Source organism: Neophocaena asiaeorientalis, unplaced genomic scaffold (assembly GCF_003031525.2).
Source record: "Neophocaena asiaeorientalis asiaeorientalis breed wild unplaced genomic scaffold, Neophocaena_asiaeorientalis_V1.1 scaffold82, whole genome shotgun sequence".
Classification (NCBI taxonomy): Eukaryota; Metazoa; Chordata; class Mammalia; order Artiodactyla; family Phocoenidae; genus Neophocaena; species Neophocaena asiaeorientalis.
Window position 1 is genome coordinate 9,492,807 of NW_020173068.1, and position 22,424 is coordinate 9,515,230.

The following is a 22,424-nucleotide window of genomic DNA, read 5'->3' on the forward strand; positions in this document are numbered from 1 at the left end:
GGACATATTGTAATCATAATAAGAACCACAAAGGCCGCTCCAACCACATTGCTTATTGATAGACTGAGATGAGCACAAAACAGGTGGAGTGTCTTTTCTCATGTTTATGGATCATTTCTGCTTCTTTTTTGAAATTTCTGTTCACATTTTTGCTCATTTTCTATTGTGTTATTTATTAGTCTCTTTCGTATTGATTCATAGGTGTTTTTACATATTATAGTTGCTACTCTTTGGTTAGTTATGTGTGTTGCAAATATAGCAGATTGTGACTTGTCTTTTCATTCTCTTAATGGGGTCTTTTGATGAATAGAAGTTCTCAATTTTCATGTAGTCAAACTTATCATATATTTCCTTTACGGTTTCAACCTTTTGTATCTTGTTTTTAAAAGCTTTGGTTAAAGGATCTTTCCATAAAGATGCTCTCCTACATTTTATTCTAAAGTTGTAAGTGTTACCACTACATTTAAATTCCTAATTCATCTGGAATGGGTTTTTCGTATATGGCATGAGGTAGGGAATCGTTTTCATTCTCTTCCTTATGAATAGCCGATTATTCTGGCATTGGAAAGACCAATATTTCCTTCTGCATTTGCAAGGCAGGTTGTGTTGTATACCAACTTTTCATATATGCATGAGGAAAAAAAGTGTTAAGGAAAAAGTAGAATGAAATAAAGTGGCACGCAAGTCTTCATCCCAGCAAGTCCACGTCTAGGAATTTATCCTAAAGGAATAACTATAAATGCAAAAGAACACTTAGCTCAAGGATGTTGTTCATAACACAAAAAAAAAAAAAAAAAAAAAGGAAACTATCTACTTCGAACAAGAGGGGATTGTTTAAATATATTATGGTACATCCATGCTTTGGAACACTGTATAGTAATCTAAAAAGATGTGGTAGGTTTCAATGTGGTGACGTATGTTGACTGAAAAAAAATGCACCACCTAAAAGTTGAGAATTATGTTTTATTTGGCAGACTTGCTGAGGACTTAAGCCCGGGAGGCAGCCTCTCAGATAGCTCTGAGGGACTGCTCTGAAGAGGTAAGGGAGAAGCCAGGATACATAGGAGATTTTGCAACAAAAACCAGGTAGTCAGAACATCAAAAGATTACGGTTAATTAAAGAAAAAACAAACATCTCAACTTAATGAATTTAGTGCTTTTGTATGTATGGGAAGATGCAAGAGTCTGGGTTCATTGAAATCATTCCTTTGATACGCACCTTAACTATCTAGGGCCAGTATCCTCTTCTTCTCCATCCTGAGGCCCCTCAGGATGCACAGCTGGGGGCGCTGCAGTGGCTGATGGCTTGCTGGCCACAACCTCCTTTGTTCACTGATACGGCAGGTGACATTTTTCGTTCACACATGGAAAGAAATACTGAGAAAAGCAGACTGTAGAACCACATATATAGTATAATTCTCTTTATACAATCTGTTCATAAATACATTTCAAAGAAGGGGAAGAATTTCTGTTAAAATACCAGCAGTTTATGTGTATGGTTCGAGTTTTTCACAGTGCTATCAGACAAACATAAATAACACACAATTAGCTTTTCCTATGTTAAAAAATAATGTTGCCTATGTTAGTAGGACCCAGAAATCCTACTCCTAGGTTCTTATCCAAGAGAAATAAAAAATTAAACACAAAAGCCTGTATGTGAATGTTTATAGCAGATCTACTCGTAATCACCAAAAACTACAAACAGATTCCTTCATCTGGTGAATGGACAAACTGTAATACATCCATACAATGGAATATTACTCAGAAATTTAAAAAACAAACAAAACACTGCTATTAGATGGATATACCTCCATGCTCTGTTCTGTAAAAGAAGCGAGGCTCAAAAGGCTATACGCTCCATTTATGACATTTGGGAAAAGGCAAATGTATAGAAAAAGAAAATATCAGGGGTTGCCAGGGTAGGGCTGGTGGGAGGGGCTGACTGCAAAAAGGTACAAAGAAACTTTTGGGGGTGAAGGAACTGTTCTATATGTTGATTATGTGGTGATTAGACAACTATGGGTTTGTCAAAACTCAGACATAAACACTAAAAAGGGTGACTTGCTGTATGCAAATTACACCTCAATTAAACAAATGCTAAGAATAAAAGGTGATGCATATAATGTGATGCGTATAATACCTTTATAAATTAAAACAAGCCAACCACATGAAAGCTAGAAAAAATATGCTGTGTAAGAACATTTAATGATATGGAAAAACATTCCGAACATTGTCAAATGAATATCCATGGCACACAACTAAGTAATAGACTTCCATCTGCTTGTGTGTATATACACAAATGCACACACACACAAATGCACACATACATGCACACACTGGTAGGAAGACACACTGCTGGCTCAACACCAGAAATGGTGTCCACGTCTCTCCTAGCGGAGGGGTCACAGCTGATCTTTATTTTCTTTTGCCCCTCCTTTTTTTTTTTTTTTGCAGTTGCCGAGCAACAGGCTCCGGACGCACAGGCTCAGCGGCCATGGCTCACGGGCCCAGCCGCTCTGTGGCATGTGGGATCTTCCCGGACCGGGGCACGAACCCGTGTCCCCTGCATCGGCAGGCAGACTCTCAACCACTGCGCCACCAGGGAAGCCCTGCCCCTCTTTTTGCTGATTTTCCGATGACCACGCTTTGTCCTGGCTCCTTGGAACCACTGGAGTCCAGGAGGCTGGGAGGATGCAGCCATTCCATAGCTGGGAAAACAGCAGCCCTCACACGAACCCTGAGCCCCGTCCTGTCAATGTTTATTTTTCCTCCCTGAACAGACAAGGCAGGAGACTGGGACAGGGGGGCAGAACTTCAGACCCTGAAGCCCCCTTCAGTTGCCACAAGGCAGCCTGGCCGTCTCCCAGGCAGGGGCCCTACACCCTGGGCTCTAGTACATGAGGATAAGGTCAAGAGGGTGGGCTCTGGTGCCCCCTGGATCGACTCGCAATTAATCACTTATCAACTGTGTGTCCCTGGGCCAGGAACTCAACTTCTCTGTCCTCCTCTGTAGCATGAGGATAAAGATGGTGCCTCCTTCATCAGGATGTCGTATGTGTATGTGAGCACGCACACGTGTGCAAAGGGTTTTGAACGATGCCTGGCACCGTTTAAGTGCTCGGCAAATGATTAGGAAGAGTGCTGTGAAAATCCCGCGGATAGATGTATGTGTATGAGCCTACTGGTCCCATCTCAGGGCATGTGGTGCTCACAGGGTCACTGTCCTGATATCCCCCAAATAATGTTTAAACAACTCATTGTGATTTAGAGCACCCAGAAAGGAAAAGGCACAATCTCCGGAGATCCTTCTTAATATTTCCCTCTCCTCAACAGTTCACATCCCTCACCACCATCGCTATCATCTCTCTGGAGGTCTCCCTTAATTCAGCCAACAGGCACCTACTGTGTGCCAGAAGCCAGTCTAGCTACTTAGGAGCAAAACAGGTAAGAATCCTTTTATCCATATGTAGATTACAGAGCCATCCCCCAGAGCTAGCCCTGGAACCTGGTCTTTTCCCTCTTTCTTCCCCCACCCCTGCTTCATCATTTTGCCACTCAGAACCCCCAGATCCCTGCAGCTCCCTCTTCAGAGGGCGGAGGACAGGAAGAAGCTGAGCCAGCCTCTCTTTAGCAGGCAGGGCTCAAGCAGAGCCTGGGCACCTCCAGTCATCAACATCCATGTCCATTACAGACGGAGATTTCCAGCTCTGGCCGGGCACACAGGAAAGGCTTAGCTGTGGTGGCCTCATTTTACAGCGGTCATCTCAACCCCAGTTGTACTGGCAGCAACTTCCAGGACAGAGCCCACTGTTGTTCACTCCTTGGGGAAGGTACACCACGGGGCAAGGCGCGCAGTAGGTGGCCAACGGGGCCCTGTAGGGCACCCCATGGACAGATCTCTTTCAGAGGCCACGGATGGCCCACGTCAGAATCCACTGATATGCTGGGGAGGTGTGTGGGGCAGGGGGTGGGACTCACCAGCCCAGCCAGGGTTTTCTGTGTACTTACAGAAATCACAGCGCCCCACGCTGGCAGAGCACTCTGCCCCTTTTGAAGACCCTACCTGGCCAGTCGGCCACACGTTTAGTCCTCAAGATACACCCATGAGCTCCAGGGGACAGATAGTGGGTACCGTGGGAGGAGGCCAGGGTTTGGACTTGTCCTCAGCTCCATGCTTAGTAGTGCTGAAGACTTGACAACCTTCCTGACCCTCAGTGTCGTCTTCTATAAAAAAATACAAATGTTAACCCCTTCCTGGGTGGAGAGGATTCAATGAAAGGTGGTACACAGAAGCATTTTGTTAATGTTTGCCTGCCCTTTTCTCTCAGAAGAATCCTCCACCTTCAGACTATCAGACACCCGGGAACGGAACCCGGTACACGGCTTCTCGTGGTTCTTATCACCGCGGTCACTGCAGATCCATACATGCAAGCTTGTGTACACCACACACACACACATGCACGCACACACGAGGCAATTATGGAGATTGTTCTAACCAGGGATCCTAACTGCAAGCAACAGGAGGCAACTGTGGCTGATTTGAGCAGGAAAAGAAATGTATGGAAAGGATAAAAATTTGCTTCACAGAATCGCAGGAATCTCCAGGCCTTTTGTCTGAAGGCAGAGTGAACTTCATTAAAATGAATTGAGAGGCACACGTAACATGTGCCTTTGCAGAGCTAATGCTCCATAAATGTTATCTAAGATAAGAATTATCTTATGTTACACCTCTGCTCAAAATCCTTTAATGGCTCCTACTGTCACCAAGGTAGTCCTGGCCTCGGGCTGTGGTGCAGGTGGGGATGGAGGATCTGAATTCTTTCAAAGGATCTGTGAACCCAGATAGTCAAGAAGCGTTGTCTGGAAGCCAGCTCACATCCCCAAGGAGGGTAAGAAATGCTGTCAACCCCACCTGCTTCCCTGCTCTCGCCACCTTTCCCCATCCCCTAGGAATATGGAATTGCTACTCCAGTTGGCTGGATTCCAGGATGCTGATGGGTTCTGGTTTGCTGGTGGGCAGGAGTCTCTGGGGCTAAAGGGCCGCACACCCAAGTGCCCTTTCTCTGTTCTTTTGCTCTGTGCCTTGTGACCAGTAAGCCAAACCCAAGCTCGCTCTGGCTTTCTCCCCCGGCTCTTTCTCCACGCAAGCCAACTATTGTTGGGATTTCTCCACCACGCAGTCAGTCAAAGTCTGGGAGGGGACAGGATGAGCCATGGGAAGAGACCCGTCCCCCTGGCGTCTGTGCTCCTGGCCAGGCTAAGCCACTGGCCACTGGTCCAGCTGACAATGAATCAGTACTTGGTTTCTGAGCTTGACAGTCTCTGAGTTCAGCTCCCCAGGTGTAGTGGGGGCCAGGCGGCGGGGAACCAGCAGCACAAGTTTTAGGCGTTTAGAGCTCCCTTTGCCAAACTATCAACTATCACCTGAACGTGGCCCTGGCTCCTCATCTCAAATGTCTAAACTCTGAGCTGAAAAATGCAAATTCATTTAAAAGAGTGGCTAGTGGCCCCCACTGGCCACGACCAGAGAAAGCCCTCGCACAGAAATGAAGATCCAACACAGCCCCAAATTAATTAATTAATTAATTTTAAAAAAAAGAGAGAACATTTCCCGGCTGTGGTCAGAGGAAGTCCTGACTACTGAATAAAGGCACAGAGATGCAACATTGGTGCCTTTAAACAATAAAAAAATATAAAAAAATAAAAGAGTGGCTAAATCTGCAGTGGCTTTTCCTCAACCTCCTGGTTGCAAACATTAACTATCATCACGGAGGACCTTCATACTTGAAAAACTTGGGAGTCAGTGGGCTTTCAGAACAAGACCACAACGTGCCTTTGCTTACCTGTTCCCTCCACCTGGCCTCCCCCAAAACGGTCCATGGAAAATGCTCAGGGGGCTAAGGGGATGTGTTTCTCAGGGAGTCCTGACATTGCAGAGTCAACTCCATCATGCAACCCAACAGGAAGTGCACCCTCCCCTCTTTTTGAGGCCCTCAACACCCATGTGCCATTCCTCAGTTGTGTGGCCTCGGGCAAGCTACTTAACTTCTCTGAGCCTCAGTTTTCTCACCTGCGAAATGGAGCCAGTGATACCTACTTTCAGGGATGGGTGAGGATTATTAAAAGGGAATGTTAGGGCTTCCCCGGTGGCGCAGTGGTTGGGAGTCTGCCTGCCGGTGCAGGGGACACGGGTTCGTGCCCCGGTCCGGGAAGATCCCACATGCCGCGGAGCGGCTGGGCCCGTGAGCCATGGCCGCTGAGCCTGTGCGTCCGAAGCCTGTGCTCTGCAGCGGGAGAGGCCACAACAGTGAGAGGCCCGCGTACCATAAAATAAAATTTAAAAAAACAAAAAGGGGGAATGTTAGCCAAGGGTTTGCATGGTTGCCAGTGTGGTTTAAACCCCTCCAAAGAGGAGGCTGCTCTTATGGATGAGGACCCTAGGCCCAGAGAGGAGCAAAGACTCGTCCAAGTTCACATAGCCGCGTAGAGGCAAGCCAGGGCTCAAAGCCAGGCCGCTCCTCACTGGCCCTCCGTGGTCCCAGCCCGCCTGTGCCTCCATCCCCGTGCTCTTACCACCATTGGGCAGGGCCAGGCTGGCCGCGGTTTGCTCTTTACCAGCCACAGTCCCCCGGCGCTGGCTGAGCACACACCTATTTCCTAATGTGGCTGAGGCGAAATGGTTCTGGGTGCTCCTTGGACATTTGGCAACTGTGTGTTGCTTTACTTCCTGTGATCCGCCGTGGGGCTGGAGGAGGCCCAGCCTGCTAGAGCCAACACTCTCAGCTTCCAGAGCGAGTGGAGAAGCAAGAGTGACACTCTCTCTCCCCTCTGCCCCCTGGGAGAACAACATTGCTTTCTATTTCCCTTTCCCTCAGCCTTCAGCTCTCCCCAGAAACTGTCCTTCCTGCAAAGCTAATGCCTTCAGACTCAGAAGTGGCCCTCCTCCTCTGAACCCCAAGGCTGCCACCCCAGGGCCAAGGTCAATTCTAAACTCCTCCTGGAAGCCTCTGGGGATTGTCAGGCTGAGCTTGTCCTTCTCAGTCTACATATATTTATTGTCTGGAATTTATGCTCTGGGTTCTGACCCTTCTTTCATTTATTCATTGGTTTTATTAAATGTTTAATTTTTATAACATTTACAATTATTATAAAATATTGGCTATATTCCCTGGGCTGCACAATGCATCCTTGAGCCTACATTACACCCAATAGTTTGTACCTCCCACTCCCCCACCCCTCTATTGTCCCCCCACCCCCCACTGGTAACCACTAGTTTGTTCTCCTGAGTCTGCTTCTTTTATATTATATTCACTAGTTTGTTGTATTCATTGTGATCGACTCCAGGACTGCACTAGTAATAATAAAAAAATAAATGACAGCACCATGAGAAAGACCTGCCCTCACATCCAAGACCAGGGTACCCAAAGGGGTCTTTTTCTGAGATTTAAAGCTCAGAAAGAGATTTTTTTTTTTACCATAACAAGGTAGGGGAGACACCATCTCAAGAGGTTTTCTCCATGGTACAAAACGTCTGATTGCCTTTTAGATACTACACACCTTGAGGCCTGATCTCCACAAGGTCCTATTCTTCTCCTCCCCTCCACCCCTCGGACCCACCACGAGACCCTTCCTGTTCCTGCATCCCCAATCCACGATCAGAAAATAACTGACAACATACACCAGAAGCCAGACCCACAGAGAAGTTGAGACCAGGAGGGAAAGAGCTGGAGGACCAGGGGCTGAGGGGGAGGGAGAAGCTTATCGGGTCTCCACTGACCACAAGGGTGACCTCATGGTCACAGCTGAGCATCGGGGCCTGATGAAGAGCTGCCCCTGAGGATGGAGTGTGGGGACAAATGAGGAAACAGGTTCAGCAAGGTTAAGTGACAAGGTCAAACTCACAGAGTGAGTAAGTGGCAAGCTGGAATCTGCACCCAGATCAGTGAGGTTTCAGCTTCCACTCCTAACTGCCTTGCTGTGCTGGGAGCGGGTGTTCCTCTGCAGAGCGCCTGGCCAAGGAGTGGCAGCTCACAGAGGCCATGGGAGCCCTGGATTCCTCTCCCTCTGCGCATGTCCAGCCCAAACCCAAAGACCCGAGGACCGAGCGCTCAGTATGTTGTGCCCGTAGTGTGTTTTCCTGCGGGCTCCAGGACTCTCCAGCCAGCTAGCCATGAAGGTTAAGTTATGACTATTTGTTGAGCACCTTCTCTATGCAAATTGATCCACACCTGTTATCTCATTTAATCCTCAGAACAACCCCCATGATGGACATTGTTTCCCCATATTTAAATGAGGAACCCAAATTTCAGAAGGGTCAAATTACTTGACCAGAGCAGGTAGCCTGGCTGGAACTATGAACCCAGGGCTCCAAGCCCAATGGACTTTCCTCTGGAAAAACTCGACATCCTAAGGAGCACGGAGTAGAAAGATGGACAGATCCAGCCCCCGAATTAACCACTCTTGACCCATCCCACCTCTAAACTCCTGCTGAGGTAATATATTTTCCTATGATTTAAGCCATGTTGAGTTGGGATAGCAGGAGAGAATTTGAGTGGATGACAGAATTTTTCTATATTCTTATTGTGATCCTGGTTACATACACATAGCTATATATGCATTACAATTCATAGAACTAAAAGAAACTATAAGAAGTAAATATGGCATAATGTTAAGATTTTATAAACCTGGGTAGTCTATTCTTACTAATATGTTTGAAGTATTTTACAGTAATGATAAAAAGACCAAAAAAGAGGAGGAAGAAGAAGAAGAGGAGGAAAAGGAGGAGGAGACATTGGAATAAGCCTGTTTAGACGCAATGGCTGGAGCTGCTGCAACCATCTTGCAACTGTCAATGAAAAATTAATCAGTAGATCTAAGAAAGAAATGAAAAATTTCATTCACGCCAAGTTGAGGATTATAACCCAGGAACTGGAGAAGTTAATCTGTGAACTTAGTTTCTGCTTCTCCATTCTCTGGCCACTGAATAAAGCTTGTATTGTTTCAATCTAAAACAAAACAAAACAAAATGAAAAAATGAAAAAAAAAAAAAAAAAACCCCAGGAACAGCATCTCAGAAAGCTCTGAGAACTGTTCCACCCATTAGAAGTCAAAACACAGTTACAGAAGTTTTTTGAGACAGATGGCTGTACGTCAGATGATGTATTATTGACATTTTACACAATTCAGATATGCAAGTACAAGGTGATGGGCCACAACAGGGAAATTTCGGTCAATGCCTAACGCAATGCACAGTAGAGGGGAGAGAGGGGGCCAAAGGGCAGAGAAAATTTTTTTTTTTTGTGGTACGCGGGCCTCTCACTGCTGTGGCCTCTCCCGTTGCGGAGCACAGGCTCCGACGCGCAGGCTCAGCGGCCATGGCTCACGGGCCCAGCTGCTCCGCGGCACGTGGGATCTTCCCGGAACCGGGGCACGAACCCGCGTCCCCTGCATCGGCAGGCAGACTCTCAACCACTGCGCCACCGGGGAAGCCCCCAGAGAAATTTTTTTACATTTAACTTTTCTTGTCTTGCCATTAAATGTGAATTTGATTTCACACAACCATGAAAGAAGCCAGTGTGAGGGTAAATCTGAGACACTAGGATAGCAGAGCAGTCAGGTGTGGAGAGATGGTAAATGTCTGTTATCTGTTGAATTGTTTTTTTAATTCCCATTTTTATTGCAAATTTGTTTGTTTTTCTTGGCTGCACGGCATGTGGGATCTTAGTTCCCCAACCAGGGATCAAACCCACACCCCCTTCAGTGGAAGCACAGAGTCTTAACCACTGGACCTCTGGGAAGTCCTGTTAGCTGTTGAATTAATCAGAACCTCAAACCTGCCCTCTCTCTGGACTTTGTCTCTGAGGTATTATATGTGTTTATTGTTGAAGCCAACGTGAGCTGGGGATTTCTATTCCTTGGGTTGAAGACATTGTCACTCATACCGAGTAGAGAGTCAGGCCTGAAGCAGTAGGACACCTCCATGGCCAGTGGCAGAGCTGAAAAGGAGGCCAGAGGGTCGCTGATGGACTCAACTGGATTTGACTGATCAGAGGGAAGCCAGTGGGGCTGACTGCTTCAAAAACTTGCCGGTTGGTTTTAAGATTCTGATGTAGTGGCAGTGTAAGTCATCATGTGAGTTTCCTCTTAATACTTCTTTCCTGTCTGACACCCTCACAGATACAACATCTGCCTGGACCCAGGGGACTCAGGAATTTGGGGCAGTCAGAGCTGCAGGTGTTCAAAACTGTGTAAGATAACTCTTCACAAATCTAATTTTCTGACAAGTCATGGATCTATGTGTTTTGGCATCTATCTTCCTTGTACAGATACAGACATGTGAGTCTGGGGGCCCAGGAAGGTAGAGCTAGGATGAGGACCCAGGGTGACAAGTCCTCTTGGAAAGCTAGAGGGGAGGATTCTTCTCTCCATGAAAGACAGTGTGACCTTGATAGGGACATAATCGCTCTGTGACTCAGTTTCCTCAACTCCAAAATGGAGAATAATCATCCCACCCTCACAGGTTGTTTTTAGGCTTGGAGACAATATATGTAAAGTGTCTGCCACATACTAGATGCTCTGTGCATGGTCACTGTTTTCATTCTTAAGCAAGCCAGAAGGATTCTTGTTGTGGCAGGCGGGGGCAGGAAGGGAGACCCTTTTAGATACAGAGGAAGAGAAGAAAGAAAAAAAACCCAAAAAACTCAGGAGGTCTCATGTCCTCCTGGCCCAATGGGCTTCATTAGGCTTTCATCAAATCAGAGTCGGGGAGACAGGGCGCCAGGGGGCTGATGAGGACTCAGTGGAAGAGAAGCCATCCTCCCCCTCTGCAGCCCCGCCCCTCCTCTAATCACCATGGAGATGGTGCGGCTGCCCAGCGGGATTCCCGCCCACACCGGGCCTGAGGCTGCTGCAAAGGGAGGGGCAGGGGCAGAGCAGACAGAGATCCTTCGGGAAAGCTGGTGTGGAGATGGGGAGTATGTGCTGGTCACCGCCCCCCTCAACCCCCAAGACACTGAAGGACTCAGGATGGTGTGGGATGCATCTGCGTTTGAATCCCAGCTCTGCTAGCAGCTAGCTGTCTGACAGTGGGAAGAACTCTTCCCCTCTCGAACCCTCAGGTTCCACATCTGTCAAAGGAAGCGGTAAAAAGGAATAAAAACAAAAGCTTGGTGAAGAAAACTGTGGGATGAGGAAGCAATGAAACACCGTGCAGTGCAGGTAGAAGGAGACAGAACCCTACATACTGTTCATTGAAGAAAGGGAACTTTACAGAACTGATCAGTGTGATCCCGTATTTCTTCGTTGAAAAACACACTCTATCTACACTTACCAAAAGTGGGGAGAGGGGAGAGAAATGCTCTAAAATACACTTCTGCTTGTCCTCTCTGGAATTAGGGATTGCAGGTAATTTTTATTTTTTTGGTTCTTTCTCAAATTTTGGTCAATGAATATGGATTACTTTTAAAGCCAGAGTGACATTAATAGCTACCATTTGTGGGCTTATAATGCAGGGGTGTTGTGCTAGGTGCTTTACGTGGTTTAAAGCCCTTTATGTCTTCACAAAAACCCAGGGAGGGAGGGTATTCTGTTTATCCCCACTTTACAGAGAGGAAATTGAGGGTCAGAGAGGTTAAGGGGCTTGACCAAGGTCAAACAACCACAGAGTGGCAGAGTTGAGATTTAAAACCAGAGTTAAGATACCAGACTCCAAAATTCAAGCATTTAATTATTACCATTTTTGCCTCTCAGGACAAGAAAATAATACATGTTCTGTTTCCTTAAATGTTTTACCGTGGAAAACATCGAGGGAATCAAAAATAGAAAGACAAATATAATTTTCAGTTATAAAATGAATGAGTTCTGGGGATCTAATGAACAGCAAGGTGAGTATAGCTAAGAGTACTCTATGGTACACTTGGGATTTGCTAAGAGAGTAAATCTTCAACCTTCTCACTACATACACAGAATGATAACTATGTGAGGTGATGGACGAGTTAACTAGCGTGGTTGGGAAAGTCACTTGACAATGTACACATTTATCGAATTATCACCTTGTACACTTTAAATGTACGCTAGACCCTTGAACAATGCGGAGGTTGGGGCACTGACCCCCCCCGACAGCAGCCGAAAATCCATGTATAACTTAAGAGTCGGCCTCCCGTATATGCGGTTCCACCATAACCAAGGTTCCACACCTGTGGATTCAACCAACCGCAGATGGTGTAGTACTACAGCATGTATTTATTGAAGAAGATCCCCATATAAGTGCACCTGCACAGTTCAAGCTTGTGTTGTTCAAGGGCCAACTGTATACAATTTTATTTCTCTACTGAACCTCAGTAAAGCATTAAAAAAAAGAAAAGAAAAATATAATGAGCACTGATGTACCTACCACCCAGCTTCCAGGAAGTCCTTAGATAAAGGGATTGGGGTGGGGGTTCAGGGAGGGAGAAGGGGTGCTTAGGGAGGAGAATGAAGCACAGAGCCAGAAGTCTCAACCTACACACACCACACACCACACATACAAACACACACACGAGGAAGCAATGAAATACCGTGCAGTGCAGGTAGAAGGAGACAGAACCCTACATACTGTTCATTGAAGAAAGGGAACTTTACAGAACTGATCAGTGTGATCCCGTATTTCTTCGTTGAAAAACACACTCTATCTACACTTACCAAAAGTGGGGAGAGGGGAGAGAAATGCTCTAAAATACACTTCTGCTTGTCCTCTCTGGAATTAGGGATTGCAGGTAATTTTAGAACCACACATAGAACCACACACACACCACACACACAGACACAGGGCTCCTAGGCTCCACTGCTGGCTGCTCTGGGGCTGTGGCCCCAACCATGGTGGGGGACCGCAGGCAGGCGGCCGTCCACCCCTTCTCCCGCCCCTGCTCAGCGTTCCTTCCTCTTTTCTGCATTTCACTGACTTGCGCTTCCCCAGCTGCCTCATTTATAGGTCCCTGGGTCCCCTCCAAGGCCTCGAGGTTTTGGCAGCTCTGCAGGACAAAGACATGGCCAGGGGCCCTGATGACACATGGAGGTGGGCGACCCTGGTGGTACTGGCCGCCCTGGGCACAGCTGTGACAGCGACCACCAGCCCCGGCGTCGTGGCCAGGATCACCCAGAAGGGCCTGGACTACGGTAACTGGATGCCTTCCTTTTCTCCCCTCCAACCTCTGAGGAGCACCTGCTGTGTGCAGCCCTTTACATCCAGTGTACGGCCTGCTCACAGCTCCTCCAAGGAGGCCCTCTTACCCCTGTGTTACATATGAAGAAGCTGAGATAAGGTGAGCTACCCAAGGTCACAGGGCTGGAAGTGGCAGCACCGGGATTGGAGCCCTGGCCTGGAGGACTCTGAGTCCAGTGCTCAGGTCCCTCACGGTCCCCTCCCTCTACGCAATACCCAACTCGGGCTTCTAGGCCTTTCACTTCCTTCCAAGCTGGTTCTCAGCCCTGATTTTTGTCTCAAGGTCCCTGGCTCAGTCTTCAGTGTGGGGAGGCCCTCCCCCAGGGCAGGGGCTGGCAGCTATATTGTGCATACTAGCCATCTGGGTGACCCAGAGAGGGTCCCCCAGGCCCTGCATCCAGGCCCAGATAGAGGAGAGACTGGCATGAAGCAGCCCTCTGACCTGCTCAGATCGGTGCCAGGCACTGTGCTAAAAGGACGCACTGTTACTAGCGACCTTTACAGATGAGCAGACAAACTCGGAGGAGGGACTGGGAAGTGGGCGGCCTGGATCTGAGCTCTGGTCTTGTCGGATGTACCAGGGTGGGGCTGCTCAATGCTGCCTCTCAGTGACAGAGAGGTGAACTGCAGAACAGTGGGGGACAGCCAGTGCCAGAGAAATCAGATCCGGAAGGCAGAACCACAGCCGCGGTGGACCCCTGGAGAATCAGGACAGGACCAAAGGGACCTGGTATCCCACCCCTGAATTCCTACCCTAGCCCAGGCAGGACACCTCTGAATCCCAGGGGTGCAGACGGAAGGTTCCCCATGAGCTAAGAGAAAGGATTATGTCCCTGCTCTATACCCAGAGCTGGGGTGGTTCTGAAGTCTTCCAGAGAGCAGAGGCTTGGGCTCGGCCTTTAAGCCCAGAAGTCTTCATGTCCTGTCACAGCAGCCTCGGTTCCCCCTTCTACTCACACCCCATGCGGCAACCAGTGAGATTTGTGAAATACAGCAAAGCTGCCCATTCCCCCCTTTACTTACACTGTTCAGTGTTTCCCTAGTGCCCTCAGTGGATGTCTTGGGCTTGGCATTAGAGACCCTTCGAGACCTGGCCGCTGCAGACCCACAGATCGTGGCCATCCCACATTTTCTTTTCCCTCCGGGCAGTGACAATCTATGCATTGTTTACTTTTGAACCCCCAGAAGGCCTATCCCAGGGCACAGGCTCTGGGACCAGAAGGCCTGGATTCCAATCCTGCCTCCATCACCTGCCAGCTGTGTGGTCACCTTTCTGAGTCTCAGCTTCCTCATCTGTGAACTGGGAGTCGTAACAGGACCTACTACCCAGGATTGTTCAGATTCAGTAACTTAATATGTGTATAGAGCCCAGAACTGTGCCTGGAACAGAGTAAGAGCTTGATAACTGTTATTATTATTCTTACTATTATTATTCTTACTACTTCCTAACTGGCTCCTGGGATCCCTCTTCCTACTACTTACTCTTCTCATTTAACGTGTTTGCCTTTTAACTGGTTTTTCGATGCTGTTAACCACGTAATAACTGATGGCAGAATTCCTGACCCTGGAACATTCATTCATTCATTCCTCCAACAGGTATTAAGTTCTAGTCACTGTGGTAAAGATAGGGGACGTCCGTGACGTCTACCACTGACCTTGGGGGGCTTACATCTAGTAGGGAAGAGAGATAGTAGTAAAAAAATCACATGAATAAATGCATAATTACAAACGGTAATGGGAGCTCCAAAAGAGATGCCCACAGCACCATGAGAATGATAACAAGGGGGCTCGCTCTCATCTGATGAGTCAGAGAAAGTTCCTAGAGGAAGTGATGACTAGAATGACCAGGTGAAGATGAGAGGAAAGGGTTTCCTAGGCAACAGGAGTGGTACATGCAAAGGTCCTGTGGCGAGAGAGTCTGAAAGCCAGAGAGATAGAGTATCTGTGAGGGCAGAGCACAGAGCAGATGTTCAATAACACCTGCAGGATGCATGACAGGGCATTTGGAGGGGGTGATATTTTAAACTAGGGGTTGGCAAATGACAGCCTATAGGCCAAATCTGGACCAACACATGTTTTTGCATGGCCCAGGAACTAAGCATGGCTTTTACAGTTGGAAAAAATCAAAAGAAGAATCCTATCTCACACCATGTGAAAATGATATGAAACTCAAATTCCAGTGTCCATCAATAAAGTTTTATTGGAACACAACCATACCTATTCATTGACGTATTGTCTACGGCTGCTTTTGTGCAATGAAAGCAAAGCTGAGTGGCCGTGACAGAGACAGTAAGACCCACAGAGCAGAAAATATTTGCTCTGGGGCCCTTGACAAAAACCTTAACTTGAGCCCTGCTTTAGATCTTTCCAATCCCAACGTCCCTGCCATGAACAGGCTGCACACCTCTGACCACTGACCCCGCTCTTTCCCCTCAGCCTGCCAGCAGGGAGTGACTACTCTGCAGAAGGAGTTGGAGAAGGTCACAATTCCCACTTTCTCAGGAAGCTTTAAGATGAAGTACCTTGGGAAAGGAAAGTATAGCTTCTACAGGTAAGGTCCGTCAAGCTCAGTCCTCCGTGTGCAGGACTGTAGTGTGTTGGGGCCACCAAGACCTAGACTCACAGAGCCACCGACTCCTAAACTCAGAGACATTGGGATCCCAAAGCTAATCTTTACACCATCCCAAGGGGATCCAATCCCCCAAGCTGCATGTGGAGAAAACCACACAAACGGTCTTTCAGGCACTCACCGTGACTCCTGCGGGGATGTCACGGACCCCCAAACTCTGTGCCAAGTCCACGTGTTAATTAGGATTAGGGGTGGGGGACAGAAAACCTAGTCCAAAATGGCCTAAACCAGAAGGTATTGGCTCACAAGTTCAGCTTGAGGAAGGCTCAAATGTCACTGGACCCTGTTTCTCTCCTGCCACCTCTCAGCACCGCTTCCCTCGGGAGGGCTAATTCTTGAGTAGGGCCTCCCCGCGAAGCACTCGGCAGCGTCTTCTCAGCACTCCCAGCCCTGTGGGAGGAGGGCACCTTCTCCTTACAGCTCAAGCAAAACTCCTAAGATTCACTCTGATTGGTCCGTCTTAGGCTATGTACACACTCCTGGACCAATCACTGTGGCCAGGGGGATAGAAGACACGAAGGAGCTTGTGCTGAAGTCTCAAGCTCCACCCCCTGAAGATGGCGGCGAAGTCAACTTTCTCTGGAGCGTCACGGACTAGATGTGGGGAAGGGTTCCTCCAAAGTAAAATGGCACTTCTGTTATCACGAGAGAGGGTATGGGTGCTGGGGAGAGAAATCCATAAATGTCCTCTAAAGAATTTTATGCACTCACTCATTCAACAGATATTTTTGAGCACCTACTATGTGTCTGACTCGTCAGGCTATGCTACAGTAGTGAAAACAAGGCAGACACGTTCCACCCTTTACAGAAATCGTAGTCACTGGGATAATCTTCACTGATCGTCACACACCCTGCAAGACAGAGGTTACTGTGCTCATTTTACAACATGAGGAAACTGAGGGTCAGCATGATTAAGTGATGTGCCCGGGGTCACACAGCAGTAAACTGAAGAGCAGGGTTCAAATGCAGATTTGTCTGACTTCAAAGCCTAACCACAGAGCTCCCCAGGCTGCTCTCATAGCTTCTGGGTTCTTTTGGAATAACTGGGGTAAAGAGCCGGGACGGAGGGGAATGGGTCTGCACTGACCACTGACTGAGTCCTTGTGGGGACACTTAGAGACTAACTGATCATTTCTTCTTTGCAGCTTGGTTATTCATGAATTCAAGCTTCCCAATTCCCAGATAAGACCATCGCCTGGTCAAGACCTTGATCTCTCCGTCAAAGATGCCAGTATCAAGATGAGTGGCAAATGGAAGGCACGAAAGAATTTCATGTGCGTGTCCAAGCTCAGTGTTTGTTGAGTGTGTGGGTGAGCTGTTGGTGATATTTGGAGGAGATGAGAGCCAAGGTCTCGAGAATGCCCAATTTTTGCCTGGCCCGTTACCATTTGCCCCCTCAGACTTCCTGGGGGAACTTTTCACAGAAGAATTTTCAACATAACCCTTGGTTAATAGTGGAGAATTTCTCCACATCTCAATGCAGGGCACGGGCAAGGCTGAGTTGGTGCATGTGGCTTAGGATGGAAGGCTAAGTGGGACCTTTAGTTTACCCCTTTATCAATTAGCTATCGCTCTGTAACAAACCACCAGTGACCGAAACTCAGTGACCTAAAACAAGTCATATATCATCACTTACCTATCTATGTGTCGGCTGGGGTTCCCTGATGTAGGTCGACCTCAGCTGAGGTAGCCGTGCTACACAGGTATCTCCTCCTCCCTGGACCAGTGGGCTACCCAGAGCATATTTAGTGATGGTGGAGGTGCAAAAAGGGCAACCAGAAACATGCAGTTCCCCTTAAGGCCTGGGGGGGATTGAACTGGCCCTTGGTCACTTCTATTCGTATGCCATTGGCCAAAGCAAGTCATGTGGTCAAGTCCAAAGTCAGGAGCATGGAAATACACACATATCCCCCCAAGGTAGGCAATGGTGAGGGTATGGGTGCAGGGAGGGGTGAAAATTGGGGCAGATCATCCAAACTACAGCTCTGAATCTAAATATCGGGCCCTTCCTGCAGTGACTGTGCAGCAGTGACAGTGGCTCAGACTGACCTGTCAGTTTATCAACTTCTCCTTTGTGGTGAGTCCAGGGAGAAAACAGACACTGTGGTGAGGAGAGGGGCGTGAGTCTGCCTTCTGTTACAAGGACTGCTGGGTGTGTCCATTCCCCACAACAAGAATTGCTTACTTCTTCACTTGGGCTGTTTCACATCTATCATTTCACTACTGATCACACACACACACAAAATGATAACAATACTTCCTCACATTATAGAAGAGTTGACAAACTACATTCACACGTACTGTCTTATCCCAAACTCATTTCATCCCAGAGGGAGGAGTTATTAACCCCATTTAATGAATGAGGGCATTAATTAAAGTCATTGGTCCCCCAAACTCAGCTTTCTAGTGGCAAAGCTGGTGTCCCACTGCTGGTCCAGGGTCTGGTTAAGGAAACTGAAGCTCAGAGGGGTTGAGGAACACTCTCAGTGCCACACAGCACACAGGCAGAGGCTGAGGCAGTAAGAGCAGGGTTCTGCCAGGCAGACACGGGTTCAAACTTCGGGTTGGAATCCTGGCTCTTTCACTCAGCTGCTGTGTGATCTTGGGCAAGCTGCCTTCCCTCTCTGAACTCCATCTCCTCACCCAGAGTGGAGATAATAGCAAAACTTGCCTTCCAGCATTGGTGTGAAGTCTGAATGGCAGCGAGAAGAAAATGCTTGCTCCAAGTCTTTTCTTTCTGTTTCCCTTCAGCAAAGTCAGCGGCAACTTTGACCTGAGTGTGGAGGGCATCTCCATTTTGGCTGGTCTCAAGCTGGGTTATGACCCCACCTCAGGCCACCCCACAGTCACCTGCTCCAGCTGCAGCAGCCACGTCAATAGTGTCCGCGTACGCATCTCACGCAGCAGCCTGGGGTATGATCTCCTGGGGCTGTGGATGGGAGGAGGGACTGGATTGTCCTAGTTATTCTTTCTTTTTTTATAAATTTATTTTTGGCTGTGTTGGGTCTTCTCCTTTGTGGTGAATCCAGGGAGAAAACAGACACTGTGGTGAGGAGAGGGGCGTGAGTCTGCCTTCTGTTACAAGGACTGCTGGGTGTGTCCATTCCCCACAACAAGAATTGCTTACTTCTTCACTTGGGCTGTTTCACATCTATCATTTCACTACTGATCACACACACACACAAAATGATAACAATACTTCCTCACATTATAGAAGAGTTGACAAACTACATTCACACGTACTGTCTTATCCCAAACTCATTTCATCCCAGAGGGAGGAGTTATGGACTCCTGCGCATGGACTTTCTCTAGTTGTGGCGAGCGGGGGCTACTCAGCTGCGGTGCACGGGCTTCTCATTGCGGTGGCTTCTCTTGTTGCAGAGCATGGGCTCTAGGCACGCAGACTTCAGTAGTTGTGGCGCGTGGGCTCACTTGCTCCGCGGCATGTGGGATCTTCCCGGACCAGGGCTCAAACCCGTGTCCCCTGCATTGGCAGGTGGATTCTTAACCACTGTGCCACCAGGGCAGTCCCTGTCCTAGTTATTCTTGTATTCAGAAAACACATCCCAAATGCCACTTCTATGCCAGGCCTCAGGTGTAAGGGGACAGGGGTCTACAGATGGAACACACCACATCTCTGCCTTGAAGAGTCACTCGCTCATTCAATATTCATTCAGCAAACTTTACTGAGCACTTATGCTCCGGGCTGTGCACTAAACACTTTAAGTGCACCAAGTTATACAATCCTTACCACAAGCCTGCAAGCATTCATCTCTCCATCCATCCAATGACCATCGACTAAGAATCTGCTATGCACCAGGCTTGTGCATTTTGCTCAGGAAATAGCAGTGGTCACTAAAAATTTGGCCTTGCTAACAGCGATTGGAGACTTACTGCGTGCCTGGCACTGTTTCAAGCATGTTCCTTATCTCATTCAATCCACACAATGACTCTGTGCAGTTCGTCAATTATTACCCCATATTCAGAGGAGACAAGACACAGAAAGAATAGGAAATAACCTGAGTTTTCATCCCTAGTGAGTATTGAGAAGGGATTGGGATTCAGCCCAGGACTTGCTGGCCCCAGAGTCTTAGCTACACAGTCCCCGCTCTTTTGAAGCTTCCAGCCCGTGGGGAAGACAAACATTAATCAAATCATTGCATTAATGAATGGCTCACAATAAGAACTGAGAAAAAGAGATACAAAGTGCGATGAACACATAGAACTGGAGGATCTGACCTAGTCTGGGGGCTGGCCATTTCATTTTCTTTGATGAAATGACATTTCAATTGAGATGAAAAGAATAAGTAGGAGTTAATTAACTTGGGGACAATGGGTGTTTTAAGCAGAGAGAACAGCATGTGCAAAGGCCCTGTGGTGAGGGGAAGCACAGCACGCAGGAGGATACGGCAAAGCAGTGTGGCTGGAGTACAGAGAGAGGGAGTGGTGAGGACTGAGGCTGAGATGGGATGGGGGTCCAGCCGTGCACCTGTTGAAGAAATAACCTCAGAAACAGGTCACTGCACACAGGGGAAGAAGTGTCTGATGGGGGTGCACAGAGTTGGAGGCCAGGGATGAGGGAGTTTAGGTTTATTTGGAAAAGGGAGGAAGGCTTCCCAGATGAGGCAGCCTTCTGAATGCATCCCAGGGACACCTGGGAAGCCTCATGCATGTCCCCACGTGTCAATCTCCAGGTGGCTGATCCAACTCTTCCGTAAAAAAATCGAGTCTTCGCTCCGAAACAGCATGAACCGCAAGGTACGAGGGGCTCAGAATCTCACCTCCTGTCAGAGCGGGTGGGGCCTTCTGTGTCCACATACCTCACGCATCGCTGGACACTTCTGCTCTCACCCAGACCTCTTTTATATATATATATATATATATATCTTTATTGGTGTATAATTGCTTTACAGTGTTGTGTTAGTTTCTGTTGTACAACAAAGTGAATCAGCTATATGTATACATGTATCCCCATATCCCCTCCCTCTTAAGCCCCCCTCCCAGCCTCCCTATCCCACCCCTCTAGGTCGTCACAAAGCATGGAGCTGATCTCCCTGTGCTATGAAGCAGCTTCCCACTAGCCATCCATTTTATGTTTGGTAGTGTCTATATGTCACTGCTACTCTCGCACTTCATCAGAGCTTCCCCTTCGCCCCCTGTGTCAAGTCCGTTCTCTATGTCTGTGTCTTTATTCTTGCCCTGCAGCTGGGTTCGTCAGCACCATTTTTGTAGATTCCACATATGTGTGGTATTTGTTTTTCTCTTTCTGACTTACTTCACTCTGTGTGACAGACTCTAGGTCCATCCACCTCACTACAAATAACTCAATTTCGTTCCTTTTTATGGCTGAGTTCCCTTGTATATACGTACCACATCTTTATCCATTCATCTGTCGATGGACATTTAGGTTGCTTCCACGTCCTGGCTATTGTAAATAGTGCTGCAGTGAACATTGTGGTACATTTATCTTTTTGAATTATGGTTTTCTCAGGGTATATGCCCAGTAGTGGGATTGCTAGGTCATATGGTCGTTCTATTTTTAGTTTTTAAAGGAACCTCCATACTGCTCTCCGTAGTGGCTGTATCAATTTACATTCCTACCAGCAGTGCAGGAGGGTTCCTTTTCTCCACACCCTCTCCAGCATTTGTTGTTTCTAGATTTTTTTGATGATGGCCATTCAGACTGGTGTGAGGTGATACTTCATCGTGGTTTTGATTTGCATTTCTCTAATGATTAATGATGTTGAGAATCTTTTCATGTGTTTGTTGGCAATCTGTATGTATACTTTGGAGAAATGTCTATTTAGGTCTTCCACCCATTTTTGGATTGGGTTGTTTGGTTTTTTGATATTGAGCTACATGAGCTGCTTGTATATTTTGGAGATTAATCCTTTGTCAGTTGCTTCATTTGCAAATATTTTCTCCCATTCTGAGGGCTGTCTTTTTGTCTTGTTTATGGTTTCCTTTGCTGTGCAAAAGCTTTTAAGTTTCATTAGGTCCCACTTGTTTCTTTTTTATTTTATTTCCATTACTCTAGGAGGTGGGTCAAAAAGGATCTTGCTGTGATTTATGTCATAGAGTGTCCTGCCTATTTTTTCCTCTAAAGGTTTTATAGTGTCTGGCCTTACATTTAGTCTTTAAACCATTTTGAGTTTATTTTTGTGTATGGTGTTAGGGAGTGTTCTAATTTCATTCTTTTACATGTAGCTGTCCAGTTTTCCCAGCACCACTTATTGAAGAGGTTGTCTTTTCTCTATTGTATATTCTTGCCTCCTTTGTCAAAGATAAGGTGACCATATGTGCGTGGGTTTATCTCTGCTCTCACCCAGACCTCTTCAGCAGTCCCCCACAGCCCTTGGAAAGCACATGTCCAGCTCTAAAAATCAGTCATGTCAATTTTCTTGGGGATCCAGTGAGAAACTAAGAAAGGGTCATGTGACTCACACACGGCAAATTCCCCCATGCTTGGACCACCTCTGCTCTTCTCCCATCATTCTCCCCTGCAGAGAAACTACCATTCTCTTGCACTGAGCCCCTCTCCTCATAGCCCTCCAGCCTCCTTCCCCATCCCCCAACCCCGAACCCCCTTGGTAGCGA

At 47.5% G+C, this 22,424-nt stretch overlaps 1 protein-coding gene across 1 annotated transcript in view; it reads left to right on the forward strand.

Annotated features, from left to right (window-relative positions):
* Positions 1 to 12,947: 12,947 nt before the first annotated feature.
* BPI (bactericidal permeability increasing protein) overlaps positions 12,948 to 22,424 on the forward strand; it is a 29,930-nt gene continuing 20,453 nt past the window's right edge. Inside the window, exons 1-5 of the mRNA XM_024743231.1 lie at positions 12,948 to 13,152; positions 15,635 to 15,749; positions 16,973 to 17,101; positions 18,579 to 18,740; positions 20,522 to 20,585. Of these exons, the coding sequence (XP_024598999.1) occupies positions 13,023 to 13,152; positions 15,635 to 15,749; positions 16,973 to 17,101; positions 18,579 to 18,740; positions 20,522 to 20,585 (600 nt within the window). The 5' untranslated portion in view covers positions 12,948 to 13,022. The remainder of the gene's footprint in view (positions 13,153 to 15,634; positions 15,750 to 16,972; positions 17,102 to 18,578; positions 18,741 to 20,521; positions 20,586 to 22,424) is intronic.